The sequence below is a fragment of the Anas acuta genome, chromosome Z (genome assembly GCF_963932015.1).
Source record: "Anas acuta chromosome Z, bAnaAcu1.1, whole genome shotgun sequence".
Lineage (NCBI taxonomy): Eukaryota > Metazoa > Chordata > Aves > Anseriformes > Anatidae > Anas > Anas acuta.
In genome coordinates, this window is record NC_089017.1 from 34,531,454 (window position 1) to 34,550,160 (window position 18,707).

Below are 18,707 nucleotides of genomic sequence, written 5' to 3' on the forward strand. Positions count from 1 at the left end.
CCCGCCCGGCGCCGCCGCTTGGGGGGGGGGGGGCGGCGGCATCGCCGCTTTAAGGCGGCGCGGCGGGGCGCGCGGGCTCGCACGCGGCCCGGCGCAGGCGGCGCGGCGATTGGCGGGCGGGCCGGCGGGAGGCCACGCCCCCTGCCAAAAGGCGCCCGCGAGCGAGCGGCTGGGGCGGGGAGGGGCGGGGGCGGGAGGTTGGAGGGGAGGGGAGGGGGGGGAGAAGGTAAACACGGCGTCCGGCCCTGCCCGCTGACCAATCGGGGGGGCGGGCGGGGGGCTCCGAACCTGACGTGATGGGACGCGGCGCGGCCGTTCCCCGGCACGAGCGCGCGGGGCGCGGGGCGGGCGGCGCCAGGCGGGCGCTGAGCTCGCTCTGCTCTCGGCTCCCCCCGCGCAGCCCCGGCCCCGCCGGCCCCGCCGGGCCGCTGCTGCCGCTGCCGGTGCCGCTGCCGGTGCCGGTGGTGCCGCTGCCGCTGCCGCTCCCCGCCGCCGCCGCCCGCCCCCCGCCCCGCCGCCCTGTCCCGCTCGGCGCAGGACGCCCCGCCCCCGGCGCCCGACGGCGGGCAGCGGCGGGGAGCGGCGCCGGGAGCAGCGGCTGAGGGCCCCGGGCCCCCCGCGGGGCGCGGCCGCGGCATGTCGGCCGTGGCCTACGTGGACTTCGTGGCGGCGCAGTGCCTCGTGTCCATCTCCAACCGCGCCGCCGCCGCCGGCACCGGCACCGGCTCCGGCACAGGCACCGGCACCGGCAGCGGCAGCGGCACCGGCAGCGGCGCTGGAGGGGGCAGCGGCAGCGGCAGCGGGGCCGCCCCGCGGCTGAAGGCGGCGGGCGAGGGGGAGGCGGGCGCCCGGGACCCGCGGGACGCCTGGCAGGACTACTGCGCCCTGCTGGCCATCGCCAAGAGCCTGCTGGAGCTGAACAAGTACCGGCCGCTGCCCGCCCCCTCGGTCTGCAGCGACAGCCTCGAGAGCCCCGACGACGACGCCGGCTCCGACAGCGACGCGGCCACCACCGAGCCGGGCTCCAGCCCGCCCCGCAGCCCCGCGCCCGGGCCGCCCCCGCGGGCGCCCCCCGACAGCGCCAGCGCCGCCGGCACCGCCACCAGCACCGCCGCCGCCTCCTCGGCCGCTGCCGGCGGCGGCAAGGGGAAGCCGTCGGGCGAGAAGCGGCACAAGTGCCCGTACAGCGGCTGCGGCAAGGTGTACGGCAAGTCCTCCCACCTGAAGGCGCACTACCGGGTGCACACAGGTCAGCCGCGCCGGGCGGGGCGGCCGCGGGGAGCCGCGTGTCCTCGGGTGAACCCTGCCGGCAGCGCCGCGCCGCCCCCCGCCCCGCCCCCTCGCCCCGCCCGCCGCTTTCCGCCCGCTCCTTTCTTCCCTCGGCTTCCTTGCGTTTCCTTCGTTTCGTGTTGTTTGTCTCACGCCGGCCCTTCCCCGGGCAGCACCGAGGACAGGGGTCCCCCCCCCCCCGGGGGAGAACGGGGGGATGGGGGGGGGGGGGCGTGACACCCCGACACCCACCCCCCCCCTCCCCCGGGGCGGTCTGCGGCAGCGGGGGTCGGGAACGGGGCTGCGGGGAAATGGGGAGGGTCCGGGGCATTTGGGGAAATGGGGTGCCCGGGGGTCGCAGCCAAGCCCCGTCGGGGGGCGGCCCCGCTCCCGCAGCGCCCCGCGCCCGGCCGCTGCCCTTGGCACGCCCCCGCCGGGGACACGGGAGGGGGCGGGCGGGCACCGGGGACGCCGGGTCCCTGGGGGCAGGCAGGAGGGGTCCAAGGGTCCTGTCCCGGCAGAGCGGCCCCGTCCCGGCTCGTCCCCCCCCCGCCGCCGTCGGGGACGGGCGCCCCGGGTGCCGCGGAGGGTGTGTCGGGGCGGCAGCCGCGTTATCTGCCGCGGCCGTGCTCGGTCGTGGGCTTTTTTTCTTATTATTTATTTATTTAATCATCATTTTTCGGCGTGCTTCAGCCCTTCGGTGCGAGGGGCTGAGTTCAAACAGCACCGCGCGTCCCAGCCGGGCTGCCCCACCGCCGCTCCCCGTGGACGGCAGGGAGGCAGAGGGGGGAGGCAAGGAGCCCCCCGGCGGGGCTCACCGCGGTGCTTGGCACCGGTCTGCGCCTTCCCCGGACCCCGTCTGTCGGCGTGGAGCACGGAGCGAGGCTGCCTGCGAGGGGAGGGAGCTCCGAGGGCTCGGCTGTGCCGCGGTCGGACGGGAGCGGGGGCTGGCAGGGGGCCGCAGGGCGGTGCAGGAGCCGTGCCGGGGGCTGCTGGGTTTATCAGCGCGGGGACCCGAGCCCCGGTGCTCATTTGGGGGCTGGATGTAAGCGATGCCTTGCCAAAAATCTGGCTCTCGAGTGGCAAACGCAATGGACGGGTGCCGGTTCCACCTGCTGCCCGGTGCTCAGGTGCCCACCCCGATCCAACCGGGGTATGGCTCTGGGTGAGGACGTGCAGGCTGATGCACAGCACAGCCCTAACAGCTCGCTGCAAGCAGCAGCGTTACAACAGGTACCCCTGGGGCTCCCCGTGCACCCCTCGGAGCAGGGGGCCAAGCCCCAAGCACGAGACGCCCAAGGCGGGCACACGGCCGCGCCGCCGTGGCAGCCCCGTGTGATTAAGGACACTGCAAACATGCAGCAGTAATAAACTTTCAGAGCTTCCTAATGCGAGCAGTTAATTGGAGCCAACCGAAATGCTGAATGATACCGCTAATGCTAATTATCTTTATAGATGGCAGAACAATTCCTTAGCAACAGTGGGGCTTGATTGGATCGCCAGAGTTATTCATAGCGGTGTTTCTGCGGAGCACTAATACTCCCTCCTTCCTCAGTACCATTTTCTTCCCTTTTTTGTATCAAGTTATTTCTGTCATTTCTGAGCCTTTTGAATCGCTTCCATCGGGCAACCAAACTGCCTTCTTGCTGCTTTGCAGCCCTTGGTTGAAGTACGTGCACAGCCACTGGTGGAGGCTTCCTGGTCTTCAGCTTTCAGTACTTGTCCCCCAACGACTTCACTGCTTCTGTTCGCACCCATGAGCGTGTGTGTGGCAACGCCTGTCTGTACTCGTGGACACTTCACTGAGCTGTTTGGAAAGCTCTGCTCTGTGCAGTGTAATATATTGGAACCTAAAAGCTCATGAGAATAACGTTGGTGAGCTAATGGAAAGCGAGACGTGAAATACCAAATGAAGGTAGAAGACCAAAGACTTGATGCTCAGAGGTTGCAGGTCTGGATCTTATTAATCACACTTTAAACTTGCTGGTTCACAGGCACTCCTGACTTCAGAAACAAAAAGTATCCATCTTTTGTCTTCTTGGAGTTTGAGCCTCTGAGTGTAGTTCAATTTCCAGAAGACCCAGGTCTACAAAGTGACCTTACCTTGGTCTCTGAAGTATCCATCCCGTCCCTCCTGGGACAGTGCTGTGGGAGCACGGGACATGCACGCTCAGCTGAAATTTGCATGCAGTGGCAGGGATTGCAGGAGCGTCCTCTCCGCACGAGAGGGGGCATGACCACGCCTTGCAGATGTTCCCCTGGGGGCCTCCAGAGCAGAGGAAAAGGCCCAGGCTCATTCTCAAGATGTGAACAAGACCGGAGCCCTGGAAGCAGTGCAAGAGGCCAGGAGAAAACAGATGTCTGTGCCACACAGGAAAGCAATGAGTAGCAGCAGATAGACAGAAGGTTGCCTTGAAATTTCAGGGTCTTCTCTGAACAGCTTGATTCAGAGGTTTGGTTATGGTTGGTAATGTGCAGCGTTATTACGAGCCTCAGAAACGAAGGGAGGGAGCAGGAAGCTTAGCAGAGAAGGATGTGCAGGGAGTGTTTCCAGGGGCAATGGGGAGAGGCATGCGAGAGCAAACAAGCCGCCTCGGTCAGAAGGGCAGGGCAGGGAGCACGGAGCAAAGAGCAAGATCCTGAAAGGCAGAAGCAGAAAAACTGTCAGGAGAAGCTTAATTTAAGGAACATACATCTGCTTACTGTGTGAATACAGCCAGCTTGTGGCTGCCAGGAACAGGCCCTCCTGGTGAACTCCTACAGGAGTGCACTTGCCTGGGGAGGCGAATCCCAAACGCTTCTCAACAATTTGTTTTTGTGGTTTGAAGAGAAATTCACGTTTACATCAGGTGCCCCTCGTGAAGAGGTTAGACACTCAAAAACCAGCAGTCGTGCTTCAAGTCCTGCCTTGTCAACCAGGCTTTTCGCCCAACTTTTCCATCATGAAGACCAGGTCCGAGCCAGACAAAGGGTTTCGTGACATCAGGCAATTGGCAGACCCCGGAGCTCCCCCGGCTCTTGGCTCTGGTGGAGATTCAGCAGCAGGCTGCAAGCAGAGGCGTGGGGCCATGGGTCAGCAGCTGGCACAGCGAAGCTCAGGAGCGATCCTGGTGGAAAGGGGAGATGAGCGCTGCAGCTGCCTCGTGCTGCGATCTGGATGCGATGGTGTGGATCCAGCCCCCGTATCAGCTTGGTTCTGACTGTGCTGCTTTGTTAGTTGTGTTCTAGGTTATCGCTAGCTTGACAGACTGCACGGATGATGATCGGTTGACAATCCTCTGCCTGCCGAGAGCTTTTTTTGGTGTTTTATGGGAGCATAATCTGAAATTTAGCATTTTAAGCCCCCCTTTCCCAGCTCATGCAATGTCACGTTGCCAGTTCCTTTTAAAATAAGACTGAAGAGCAGGAAGTGGAGCCAGCAGGACACTTTTGCCAAAACCAGGCCTCCATCTGAAACCCCCGTTCTCAAGGGTTCACAAAATGTGTAAATTGCTAGAGCTCTGCTAGGCTCACTTCCAGGCCTTGGGGAAACATGACTGTGCTGACTGGAAGCCCTGCCAGCCGAGTAAGGTAGGCGCAGATCCTCAAGATTAAGTTCAGTGTTTGCTCAGTTGTTTTTATTCCCCCAGTTTTAAAAACACAAACACTAAGCAAGTGCGCGTGTCGCGGTGTGAAAGCACCCCAGGAAGGTGTTTATGGGTTACTTTAAGCCAAAAATGAAGATTTAGAGCTGCGTAGGGCAGAAGCAGTGAGCAGGACGGGACTCCCGTTTCTGGAGGGACGTGTTGGGAAGGCAGCTCTGCCAGGCTGTGCACGCTGTTCTGTGCACGCTGTGGCACCGACGGCCCCATAGTAGGTGTCAGCTGCTTCTGGTAGCTTGCACGTCTCGCAGTTCTGGCAGCGTGGATCCGAGCAGGAAAAACCATTCCCCGCCGTGGGCAGCCGTGCTTCTGCACTGTGCTGTCGTTCCTCGCCTCGCCGAGCCCCCAGGCTGGTGGCTGGAGGGGGGCAGGCACAGACCAAAGGGCCAGGCTGGTGGCAAGGCAGCTTCCAATGCCGGGTATTTGTGGTGCATAGTTCATCATCCGGCATCGAGCGAGGGCGGACAGCCTGGGAATGCTGGCTGTAAATGCCTCAACCTGAGGGAAGAGTCAGCTGAATTATTGGCTAATAAATTCACACTAGATTAATGAGAATTATCTCCCTGAATGCATGTGAAGACGAGAGCAGTGACACGCTCGGTTTAGTCAGGGTCGGTGGGAATGCATTAAGCACAGCGGCCGCCTGCGCTGCCGGCCCCCAGCACTGCCCCGAGCTACACACAGGCAGTTTGGAAAGGCAGCCACCAAAAACCTTCCCTCCCACGTGTCTTTGGTCCAGCCCCACAGATGGTTGCAGTGCTGGTCTCTGAAGAGCTGGGTGACGCTGTGGAGGCCAAAGCAAGTCCTGCGTCTGCCACCTGAGGGCAGGGGCAGGGAGCCCCAGTTGTGCACTGGGTCATCGTGCCAGCAATTGGTGCCTGGCTGGAGAGGGGGCTCCTCCAGGACATAAACCTCCTCCTGAGGCAAAGAGCCCGTGCCAAGCTCTTCCTTTCTGTGCTAGAGGGGAGGAGTGGGGAAAGTCCACGGTGCTGTGGTATCCAGCAGCTCGGTATCTGAGGGAATGGCCGTGGTCACTGGAAGGCATGATCCCAGGTCCCCGCTCTGCTGGAGTTCGGAGAGAGGCCGCTCTGACTCGGAAAGTTTCTGCTCCTTCCTCTGCCAGAGCTGTTCCCCCTTAGCAAGTACTCAGTCACTCAGACAGGACAGCAGCCCACGTCCAGTGCTCTGCGATCCCAGCTAAGTGCCCTGTGCACCAGATGAGGAGTTGGTCTCCCTGCATTGCTCAGTTAATGTTTAAGTATTACTGCAAGGCGGAGGAAGTTCACATGGAGGTAAGACAGAAAAGGGTAAGAGGTAGAAGCTTATTCCAAGTACCTAGGAGTCCACTGCTGAGGACACTCCTCTCAGCTATGAGAAGCGTGTGTTTAACTCTCTGGTGAGACCTGGAGAGGTCTCTCACAGCCCAGGTACCCTGCCTGACTGATAGATACAAGGAGGTACAATCCCAGAAGGAAAGCCTTGTGTAGGAAGGGGTGCTGGTAGAGAGGCTGCAGGGGTGCATCCCTTACTGCTGTTACCAGGTGTATCTGTGGCAGGACTGCGTCTCGCTGGGCGCTCAGCAGTGGTGGGTTGTAGCAGGTGGTTTTGCATCTGCTCTTTTGAAAGAGACTCAGGCACCTGCAGATGATAAAAGCAGTTGTTGGGTGGTGGCTTCGAGGATGTCACAGCAGCGTAAGAACATGCTGAAAGCAGCATTTTAACACCTGAGTTTTCCTGTGGTGTTCAGTCCTGGTGCTGGTGGAATAAACCCCTTGGTGCAACCCCTCTGTCCATGGTCCATCCTGTAGGAAGCATCTGATTTTCTTGCCAGACTGGCTGGCCATGGTTGACGTGTTTCGGGAACCCTTGTTCTGTACCGAGTGTCCTCTCTGCTGGACTTGCTCTGTGCTGTTTCTCACCAGCATCTCTACCCTGTGATTGCCATGCGTTTTAACACTCCAGTTCTGGAGTATCTGTCTTGGAAGAGTAAAAAAGGCAGTTTGAAAGCCTGTCAGCCCAGAATTGGGAGTACAGATGTCTGTAAGAGCCATCTTCATCAGAACACCTTGCGAGAGGACACTGGGTCAGCATCCAGTGTCTCACAGGAATCTGCTCCTTCAGGTACGCGGGGAAAGCAATGACACTCGAGGGAAAAAGAGGCCTGAAATACAGCTGTCTTGTGGCAAAAAGGAGTGACTGCCCTTGTTCCTTTTTTTTTTTTTTTTTTTCTTGCAATATGCTGGGCCATGTTTTTGACACTTATCCATCTACAGGACCTGTGATACTTCAGGAGACACTGTGACACTCAGGAGTGGTGGCTGAGTGGGGTCATAGAAGGGGGTCGTGGAGGGTAGCGTTATCCTTGTTGTATCTAAGCCAAGGATCATTGTTCAGGACCAGTTACCAGATCTTCCCAGGGTACCAAGATTGCTTTGGAAAGTTCAAGCTCCAGCAGCCACAGGGGTTCAGGAGGATCTCAGAAGATGAAGGTGGAGATTACATTTTTTTAATTTATTTGAACCATATGGAGTTGGTCATGCCCACTGAAGCTCTGGGAATGCCTTTTTTTCCCCCTATTTTTGTCTTCTGCCTTCCTGCAAACAGCAGTCCTGTTTTCCTAAGTCATTTTGCTCTTGCCTGATGGAAAAAAGACAAATTCTTTGAGCTTTCCTCGTTTGTGTGCTTTCCCTTCTCAGCCCTTCCCCCCTCATCTCTGATGGGACGGGTCAGTGCAGCAGTCATGCAGTATGGCGGGGCTTTTGGGCAGGTGCCATGGGCAGAGGTGGGTGTTGCTGTGGCAGGAGATGTTGGCTAGCTGTGACGTGTCCCATGGCCAGAGAGAGAGTGGGAGTCAAGCACAGGCACCGCATCCCAGAAGTCAAACTTGGCCCCGTTCTTCAGTTTTGGTACCTTAGTGTAGGTGCTGCTATGAATACCTGGCAGAGCAGTCCTGTCCTACCATGTTCCCGGTGGTCTCCTCTTTAACATGCAGGTCAGTCAGCAGTGTCTAATTAGCGGTCCATTCCTGCAGCTGTAGATACAGTCCATTTGGCTTTCTAATTAATATGTGAAGCAGTATCATCATCATCATTATTTGATGGCAAACTGTTCTGTGTTAGCTAGCGTAGATCCCAGGCTCTGCTCATGGCTGCACCTAACTTCGTCTCTGTCAGCCAGAAAAACAATACGAGGCTAGCAAAGCGTTCATCTTGGCCAGACTTCCATCCACACCAACAGCAGTCTCTGAGCGTCTTCCATAAAGTCAGTGCTCAAAGCGATTTAGCAATTCTCTTAAAATTAGTACTTCATCACAGAAACTCAGTTTGCTCCACTCCTAGGACGTGCCCTGCTAAAAGCCAAGAGAATAGCTCAAGTATATGATAATAAACTTTGTCTTCAGCTTTGTCAAAAAACACAGCATTTTTTTTTCCCCTGGGACAAAAAAAGACACTCCAGACCTTCTCTATCACTTGTTTGCCTGAATGAAGTCATCTTTTCTAAAGCCAACACGAACTGCAGCTCCTAACCTCAGTCATCCATCCACATCTAAATCAGCACTTCAAGTGAGAAGGCAAACAACAAGTCAGGATACCAGAACTATCTGCCCTGTTAATGAGTCTGCTAATGCCCACTCCGTATTCTTTTTTTCAGAAACGCTTCCTGCACAAGACTACCATGTGGGAAAATCTGGAATGTCTCTGGGCAGGGCAAAAAGCTGAATAGTTTTCAATCTAGTCAGGGTAAAATGGAAAAAGAATAACGTTGAGCTGCCTCAGGTTTTACAAGTCAGCCTAGACAGAGAGCTTAAACTCCCCAGAAGAAGTGAACCATGTATAGTGAAGAGTGGGGAGGATGAACAGGGAGAGAAGACCGGGTGAAGTGAGAGAGCACAGTTTGAAAGGATCCGCGATGGCCTTTGTATTTATGTGGGATTTAAAGCAAGTCAGGGCTCAGGAGCAGGGAAGCCAACATCAACAGCACAGCCAACATCAGCTTGTGCTGTTGTGCCATCTCAGTGTAAACCGTGCCTCCCGCTGCACCCTGGTGTCAAACAGGACAAAGAATGGGAATTCTGCAATGAGTCGATTCCTGTAAGCCAGTTTGTTTCAGTGGTTACTTCTGTGAGCTGCCATGGATACGTCATGGTGAAGAGAATTATTTACACCTTTTATCTCTGCGGTCAGATTCTGTTGTACACAGTTTTAATGTCTTGTGATCCATCAGTGGCCTTTCCCTCATCGATTGATAGAAATTCGCTCTCAGGCATGTCTTAAAATCGAAGTAGCATGCTGCCACCAAAGGCAGCAGTGCATAACAGCACCCTGTTTTAGTGGTTCGTTTTGTTCATTTCAAGCCCAAGCGGTACTGCTCCCAAAACCCAGGGGGAAGAATCATATGCAAAAAATACCCCTGGCTTGGACATGGCACAGAACGGGATGTCCCCAGGTGGAGGCAGCACTATGGGCATCACATCTCTGTGTTGTGGCAGCACGCCTCTGCACTCCTGTGCTCCTCTGCTGCTTTAAGGACCGGCATGTCAAATACCACCAGCAACTGCAAGGTCCAGCTCTGCTGAGCGCACAGTCATTGCGTGCCATCAGGCATCTCTGCGTTGCCTAAAAACCCTTCCAAATTCGTGCTCCACCACTGTGCTGCATCTGTTCAGTTGGTCGCTGAAGCACCATCTCTCTGGGCTCGTGCAACGGGTTATGGCTTCGTAACTGAGGAGAACAGATCTTCAGGCTCAGAGACAAACACCCAGGGCCTGGAGAAGTCTCTCTCTTCCCCCTCGTCTCTCTGCTCTTTGAGTTTTAACACTTCCTGGTGTCACGGATTATGCCTGGCCTACTTTTTTTTTTTTTTTATGTGCGCGTTTCCAAAGCGTTTGTGACAGCCTCCTGGAGCTCGTACCGCTAAGGCGATGAAATCACTTTCCATCGCTGTACTCGGTGGCAGAAGGTGGCCTGCAGTGGGTTCCCCTTCTCGCATGCTTCAGGATGCGTGACCATCCCTGTCCTTTGGTGATGGCTGCTATGCTCGCCACCCTGAGCACCAAGCATGCCTCCACCCTGCGGCCTTCAGGCCTCCGTGGCTGGGAGGTTCCCACAGGGAAGCTGTTTCCCCCTGCTCCCTGGGGGCAGTGATCTTGTCATCTTGTGATCACTGCGGTGCTGTGAACCGATGTGAGGGATCTCGGGTGAGAGCTGCCTCAGCCCGTGGCCTCATGGATGCCTCGCACCTCAACCATTTCCCCCGGCAGGTGAAGTGGTGGTGCCGGGCAGCGATGGCAGAGGTCACTGCTCCCCGTGTGTTTCAGGAGGAACCAGAAAGCAGGCTCTGTTTCTTCTTCCCTTCTGCAAGTATTTAAAATAAAACACTGCTTTCAAGCAACTGGTTTTCATACTCCAGTGCCTAACAAGCAGACACTGAGCACCAAAGGTCCATGTTACCCAGCCTAGGTACCCGGTCTCACTCTTGGTCTCTGTGAGTTGTTAGGCACTTTGGCAGGCTGAGGAGCTGTCCTGTGGTAGATGGTGGGAATGCAGCTTCTGGGGAAGGGTCAAGATGCCTGAGCTGCCCCCAGTGCTCTGGACAGAGCTATATATGAGATGCCTCCACACATGCATGATGTACCGCACTTCTCCCACGTCCCCTCGGGATCTGGAAAGCTTTTCTGCACCTCCCACTGCTGCCTGCTTTGCAAAGCCATGACAGAAACCGTAAGATGGATACTAAGAGTAGTACCCATGAAATGCTTGCCTGGGAGGCCAGATGTGGGCGCTGGGCAGAGCAAAGGCAGATGAGCTCTGTGAGACCATCGCATGGCACCTCCTGGTGCTGCGGTCTTGTAGCTATGGCCATGGCCTTCAAGCATGTGTGAGGGAATGCACAGATTTAATTTCATTCACAAGGGCAGTGGCTGTTCAGAAGGGCTTCCAACCATGTTTAAAGGAATATAGCAGGGAGCCTGTACTTAAAAACAATTATAAAGCCCCATGGGTCAGGACCTATCTCCTCCGGGTTAACATGCAGGCACAGCTGGCGTTGTGCTACTTCTGCTTTCCCCTTCCCTGACCAGAGCCCAGCACTGCTGCCAGGTGAGGAGAGGAAACATGCAGGAAGCAGCTGTGCTATGGCTGGCCTGGCCCTAGAGGCTGCTTTGACACATTTGGTCTTGATCATCTGCCTAAAATTGAACCAAAAGCATGTCAGTCTGGGACAGAGCAGTCTGCCTGGCAAGGAGCACCACGTAATTGGAAACTTAAGCCAATATAGTGTCCGCTTTATTTCAGAGACTTTCACTGGGCTCTCAGGGCCAGATGTATGGCATAATCACAGCACATCTGTCCTGCCACCATCCTCCTTGGTGTGGCATCTCTTGGATGCCAGCAGACTGCCCCCCCGGCCCCCTCCCCACACCCCCATTCTCCTCCCAGGAGCTCTGCAGTACTTCCTGCTCGTGGTCGTCCTCCTGGCTGCTGGGCTGTTCATCCCAGTCTTCAGTCTTTTGTCCAGGCTGTTGTGTCTGGGGAGTTTTCCAAGGCACACTTCCTTGTAAATAACGCCTTTTCTTGCAATCTGCAAATGTAAAGTGAGCTTGTGTGTTGTGCCAAATTGCACCGTACCAAGAAGTACTGGAGCTCTTGAATTTCTTCCCAACTCTTCCAAGCTGGAAATCTCCTGGGATAGTTTCTATATTTTATGGTTGACTATAAATAGCTGTCACATAGCTGTCATTTATATTCCCTTCAGGAGGCTCTTGAGAAAAGGAATTAAGGCATCAAATGGCTCTGGTACATGATGTATCCTGAGCATTTTTGATTTCCTTCTGTGACATGGAGTACTCAGCTTTGCAGGCTGGGAGGTGCTGGGCCTGTGGCTGTGCGCGAGGTGCGGGCAGCCCGCAGGGCTGAGCCGCAGGGATCTGGGGTGCCAGGAGGATGCTGGTATCATTTGCTCCTCATACCCTTGGTTTTAAAACAAAGGTGTTCTAGGTTAAGGCGTTTGGTTTGGTTCTTCGCCACCACAGCAAGCATTTCTACTGACAGGGCTGCAAGTAACATCACAGTTTTCCTGTCCTCAAACTGGACATGTAGGAGATTGAGGGGAGACCATGACCTGCTGGTGCAGCCCCGAGGAAGGGAGGAGAGGGGGGCAGAGGGCCTCTGCCAGCAGCCGCAGCCTTTCTGCTCTGCAGATTTGCAGCTCCGAGGCTGCTCTGCTCTCCTAGCTCTCTTCCCCCCTGATCCCTTCCCAGGCAGGTAGTAAGTACATCTTGTAGTGAGGGTTTTTTGGGCTGCTTTTCTAGTGGTTGTGGATGATTTTATCCAGTCGAATGGAAGTGCCAGAGGAATAATAATGGTGTGCTCCTCTCAAACTAGCGTAGTGCATTTGATACAAGAAGCATGGGTGCATGGGCAGTGGTCATCCGGTGGGGTCAGTGTGGTTGGAGGGTTTTTCAGCTTGAGGATCCTTTCTCTAAACACCTTCTTGTCCTTTCCTCCCCGCAGGCGAGCGTCCGTTCCCCTGCACGTGGCCCGACTGCCTTAAAAAGTTCTCCCGCTCCGACGAGCTGACCCGGCACTACCGCACCCACACCGGCGAGAAGCAGTTTCGGTGCCCTCTCTGCGAGAAGCGCTTCATGCGGAGCGACCACCTGACGAAGCATGCCCGCCGCCACACCGAGTTTCACCCCAGCATGATCAAGCGATCCAAAAAATCCAGCTCTGGCTCCTTGTGAAGGCAGGGCCGGCCCGGGGAGCGGAGCAGGGGGTGCAAGGTGCGTCCGGCAACTGGGGATCAAGCATTTGTAGCCGGTGTTCAGAACATAAGCACCTTGTGCTTCCCACTCACGCCCTCCCCCTCGCTGGGAGCAGCCGTCTTGATGAAGGGGATTCCGGGCAGAAGGACGGGACCGCCGCCTTCTGCCATTCGGCGCGTTGAGACTGGCGTACGTACGTCTCACGGGATGGTCCGGCCAGTGACACCACCGTAGCGTGACTCTGAGGTCTTTGTGATTGCTGTGTCATGAACATGTTTTGTTGAACAATGTAATGCTGCTTGTGTTTTAGAGTCTGTCGAGTAAAACCACTTTCCGAGTCACATAAGTAATTCTCAGATATAAAATCCATAGCACATTGTAGAAGTGGGTTTACTTCTATATTTCAGAATGATCCTTCATTTAAAAAGACTGTTAAGAGAAACATTACATGTTACTAATAGCATCTGATTGATATACTGAAATAAGGTGAATTTATACTCAAGAAGACCCATTAAAGTAAGGGGGTCTTTTTAATTTTTCTTTGTATTAACTATACTTTTGAATATAAGCTGCACTTTTCCAGTAAAAACATGTAAAATTCAAGCAGATACTTAAAGCAAAAAACACCAACACAACCACTCAGTCATTTTCTGACCATACGTGTATTTAGCTCTGTTGTTCAGTTACCTGGAAAAATACAAGTCAGCCTACATAACCTGGTGGGGGGGATGAGGGCAGAAACATACGTCTCTCAATTGATCTATATTTTCATTTGTCAATCAATACAGTACTGTACTATAGAAATGCCAGTAACAGTTCGTTATTCTGCTGTGTTTTGTTTGACTGGATGGATTACAGCAGCTACCATCTTTATAAACTGCTGCTTTTTTACAGGTTTTTTCTCTTCATACACTTGCCTTAAAGATTTATTCTCTTCATACACGTGCCTAACTCCTGCCACATCCAATGGGAGTTCCGTGTGCTTATGGAGAGAGTAGACCTTTCCTTAGGAGCACTCTGCTAATGGAAACAGTTAAATTTATTGTAAAAGAGCACTTCAGAAGGGCTCCCGTATCTCTTGATCACTGTTTCTGTAGAGTATGAGGGAAAACCATGAGCTAATTGGAAATACAACACCCAAGGTGTGTCACAATATTCCTTCTGGCATCAGCTTCCCTAAGTACCTTGCAGTCATACCTGTGTCATGCATGACATGCCAAATACCGATCAAGGCAATATTATGTTTAACTTAAAGCTATGTTTTGCTCTCTAAAAGGAGCAAAAAGATCACCGAAGTTGAACTTCCAAGTCATGGTCATTGTGTGAGTATTTCATCTTTTTTCATGTTAAAACCATGCACCATACCAGGTTACCAGTGATTTTTTTTTTCCCTTCCCAGCTACTTTATAAGGGGATAATTATGTTTACACATTTCTTCCAGAAGCATTCTTCTGCTGTTCTGTTTTTACTCCTTCCTCCAGATGAGGAAGGGGAGGTGCAGCCCTACTATAGAGACTTAGGGCCCAATTCATCTCAGGAGTAATCACACTGAAATCTGAAGTATTTCCACTGCAGATGAATTTAGGTCATCCTGTAAAATTCTGTACATAAAGATCCTGTTAGTACAGCTGCAGTTACCGTATCTTATTGTTTTAATTGATAAAAAGCTTGCTTCCTAGAAACAAACGTTAAAAAAAAAAATGAGCTCAGAGAGTAGGGTATTTTCTTCTACAGTTGTATAAGGCTTTCAGCATTAGAAATCAGTTTGCTTATAGTGTTTTTACCTGTGTAGTTCTTGATAAATTCTGTCTATGTGAAGAGAACTGCTTTTAAGGCATTAGGGATATTGAGCAGTCTGTGGAGTAAAAAGGGATGTGTTTTCTTCAGTGAAGACATCAGGAAACCAAGCACACTTTCTACCTCCGTTTCAGCTTTGTGAAACTTTTATTTTAGAAACCAAACTTTAATTTCTGGTGTTCAAATTGAGTTGTAGGGACATATGTTCTTCCTAACAAAAAATAGGTAGCCTCAGTATTTCTACTGATCTAGAAATACAGAAATGGTTCCGCTTACCATTACTGTTAATGCTGCCTTGTTAAGCGGAGTTAGGGCCACGTGTAGCCCAGTGAGATTCAATGGAGCATGCATATTCATTTTCCTTCTTCTCTGTGAAGATCACAATAACCTTTTGAGTCTGTCCTACAGTCTGGATTGTTGCCATTTTGTAGGACAAATGCAGTACTGGGAATATTAAGGCCTGGTTCTGTGAAGTACAAAACACCCCCACGTGCTGTCAACCACAACGGGAAGCCACAGCTGATAAGCAGCTCCTAAATCAATAGATAAATGGCTTGGTCACAGCTACCGGGATTAGCCTACATGTGGAAGCAAATGGCCAGATTCATAGATCCCAGCTTCGATACTTGGGGTAGAATGCGCATCTAAGGAAATATCATCATAAATTCTTCAATTTCTAAAAGAATTAACAGGCAGGGGGTTACCTTGGTCCACAGAACAAAGGGACCTATAAACGCATGTCATCACCACTGGTGACAAGATCCTGTTTCTGAAAAAAACCTTCCTAAGCCGTAACCAATTTACTCTAATGTATGCTGTATTTCAGCATAGGACAGACGGGACTAATGTGATTTTTTAACCACTAACAGAATACATGGGGAATGATCAGGTTTAGATATTTCAGTTTATTGTATTGATGATTTGGGTCTTTTAGTTTTTCTTCTAGTAAAAGCAAACAACGAATCTAATACATGGAACAAACTCCAAGTTAGTTTTCTGCATCTTCAAGTTAAGTTTCAAAGAGTGCTGCAAATGTTGGAAAAGAAAAGGAAAATCGGGTTCTCTAATACCGTTCATACTTGTTGTACTATTTTGGAAATACTTAATAGTGCTGAAGTTAGGACAGCTCCTCTCCTTGGTTCAGAAAGCCCATTACTATAGTGAAGTCATGGCTTTAAAGGTATAGCTATACATACTTCAACATACTTCTTTTTCAAAACAGTTTCTCATAACCTTTATTACAGATCTGTTTTCAGTTTGCAGACGGACTTAGTTCAACATACACCAGACTGGACACATTCTTCAAAATGCTGTTGTAACACTGTAAGATACAAACTTCCAACAGTTTAATCAGTTTTATTTTTGTACAGTATTCGTATCCTTTATAAGTTATTTTGCTGTCCTGTTTTGTAAATCACATGAAATTGTAAAAAAAAGAAAAGGAAAAAAAAAGTAGGCATAGATGTTTTTGTACATATGTATATATATATTGTCAAAATAAAAAGAAATGAGTTAAAAAAAACAAAGGTCGTTTTGAATGTTTGGAGTCACAGAGTGATAATGTAAACCAATCAATATAAAGCAACCAAGTAATCATCCAGTTTAGATAATTATTTTAAAAAATTCTGCTGCACACGGTGAAATCCCTGAGTTAAGTGGCATACGGACCAGTTTCAAAGGTCCCAGCCTTGCTTGTCATTATTAAGCTTAGGTCTTATTTCTCTACTTTTCCACAGTATTTTCAGAGAGATTCCTTCTCCCACTACTGCAGAGACAGCGTGCAGTGGAGAAAGAGTGTCCCTTCATGCACTTGCCGCAGCACCTACGAGGTTTCCCACTGCTCAGCAGCTTTTGACCTCAGCCTGGTGCTCTCCCTTGCACCCCCGCAGCCTGTACACCCAGCGCCACTGCCTTGAGGTTTCCAAAGGTCTGGAGGAGTTCACTGAGGTAAGGAAATAAGAACACCATAGCTGTGCAGCCTCCAAAGGCTGGAAAGGCAAGGAGCCCTTCACCAAAATGCTCACTGATGTTTACAGTCAGGACTAGCCAGAAGCGACTACTTACACAAACTACCTTAACTTGGTGCATGAGAACTCAACCTGGCAGCTGGGAACCACACTAGGGTGTAACTCCCCGGACCCAAGGAACATGTAACCCTGTGGCACTGCGGGCAGAGACAGAGGGGTAGGCGTGTGCCCTCTGCATCTACAACTAAATTTGCAGGCACATTTGGCTTGGATACTGCATTGGAGTTTTCTGTCCTTGGCTGGACAGCCAAAGGACACACACAACAAACTCAGCACAGTTTTCTTTTTTTAGTTTGTCATTGTTTCTAGGAATAAAGGACAGAGGGCTCATTCCCCTGAGCTTATTCCCTTGCATTCCCATCATAAAGGACGTTCCATGTGTTTTGTAGACTCCTCCTTAAAGTATTTAACATTTGCCCTTGGTGCTCCAATTGGAAAAGCTACCAAAATCTTCCAAGTGTAGACAATGCCATAGCCTGAGGATGTTTCCAACCGTTGAGATCTAGTACACTATACAGAATAGCCTTTCCAGGAGTGATGTAAATCTTGGCTGGAATAGGCAAGGTATGCAGACTGGAAGCGCCTCCATGGATGCTGACTAAGACTTCAGCACTGGCATGAGGAAATGCGACCCTGAGCACAGCCCAGCTGATTCAGAGAGTACAATTATTTCTACAAGAAGTTTTACTACTTTCTGCTGAAGAGAGAAGAAAGGAAACGTGCCATTTAATACCACGGAAGTCCAGTTAAATGTCTGCAGAGTGGTTCAGAAAAGGTTCACATGCAACCTGCCTGCTAGGATGCCCAGGCTGACTTTCTTTTCTGTGGGAGTCTAAAGCCATGTTGTTCAGCACTCAATCAGCCAGGGCTAAGGAAACCTGCCTGACTCCTTTCTGCATCAGACCTCTGTGAGAACTGCTACTTACTCAAGGGCTTTTGCATTGGAAGCAAAATCTCTTCCAGCTTGAGCTCCTCACACCTGCCAGCCACATCTGACAAATTACATCAACAGCAAAGCAAAGTCACAATTGTCAGAATAACGCACTTACTTATCAAAGCCCTCTTTAATGGACTGCCTTAAATAAGCAAGGGAAGCCTTCCCAATGACAAGAATTTTCCAATTAGTGTTTTCTGTGTCATGTTGTCCTCAACTGAGAAATCACGTCCCCTAAATTATCTCCCCAAGCACTTCTACAGGTAGTACAGAACTCTTCTTATTTCAACCAGGGATCTTCTTGACTGGCATCAGTTCTAATCCATAACTTTTCTTTCTGTATTATTATACACTTTTTCCACTTTATACATCTGTATGTGGAGCCCATGTATTCCTTCTGGGGTGAGAGTGAGCAGAGTGCCTCTGCTGCATTCAGCTTGTATTTCTGAAGTTGCAGTTTTTCTAACCTGCTCGCTGCCCTCAGTTTACAATTAATTTACAACTGACAAACATCCTATTGCTTTCCATATCAAAAGCCATCCATTCCCCTATTCCTCTTTCAGTATTGTCTGTCGCCCTTTAGGTGATAACCCTGTTAATGAAATCAACACCTGGAAGACTGCACTGCTGAACACAAGGTACAAAGGTAATGGAGTATATACGCCACAGGACTAGAAGCACCTAGTAGATGAGATCAACTTACCATCCCAACACCCAAAAAACACCAAACCCACGGGAATTCAGAAGGCACAGGAAAAGAAAGCAAAGTGCACAGACAGTAACAGAGCCCTCTGTGGGCAGAGCCTACTGTGCTGAAAGGCTGCAAAGAACTGTCGTGGTCTTTCCAAGTGGCCTTTTCGTCTTCTGGCTAATGGGCAAGAGGTTGGAAAGACATCAGGTGAAGTTCCAGGAGAGATAAGGAGGGAGGTGTAAGTTAACCCAGTTCCCTGCAGAAACCACATACAACATTTTGTGTTCTGCTGTTAACCACTGCTTTGGTGGTTTCCAAGCAAAAACACTTTAGAGAACCCAAGAAAAGACATGCATAACTCCTCTGTCAAGAAACACAAGGCCAGGGAAAACCACAATTATGTTATTAGGCTATGCAATGTTGATGGTTAATCATTGCATCCATTTTACTGAACCACAGAACGAAAATCTTACCTAGAAGCGAAGCTACATTCAGCTTCTACATTCAATGAATCGTTTTTCACAGGGCTATCATTTTTCAACTGCTATACTTAACTGGGAAAGCCTTGCTGTAAACTCCTTCAAGC

General features: G+C 51.7%; 1 protein-coding gene across 1 annotated transcript; it reads left to right on the forward strand.

Annotated features, from left to right (window-relative positions):
* Nucleotides 1–208: 208 nt before the first annotated feature.
* Nucleotides 209–15,995, forward strand: KLF9 (KLF transcription factor 9). Its single transcript, XM_068667874.1, has 2 exons — nucleotides 209–1,249; nucleotides 12,422–15,995. The coding sequence occupies exons 1-2, from the start codon at nucleotides 637–639 to the stop codon at nucleotides 12,649–12,651; spliced, it is 843 nt and encodes a 280-aa protein (XP_068523975.1). The 5' UTR covers nucleotides 209–636; the 3' UTR covers nucleotides 12,652–15,995.
* Nucleotides 15,996–18,707: the final 2,712 nt, after the last annotated feature.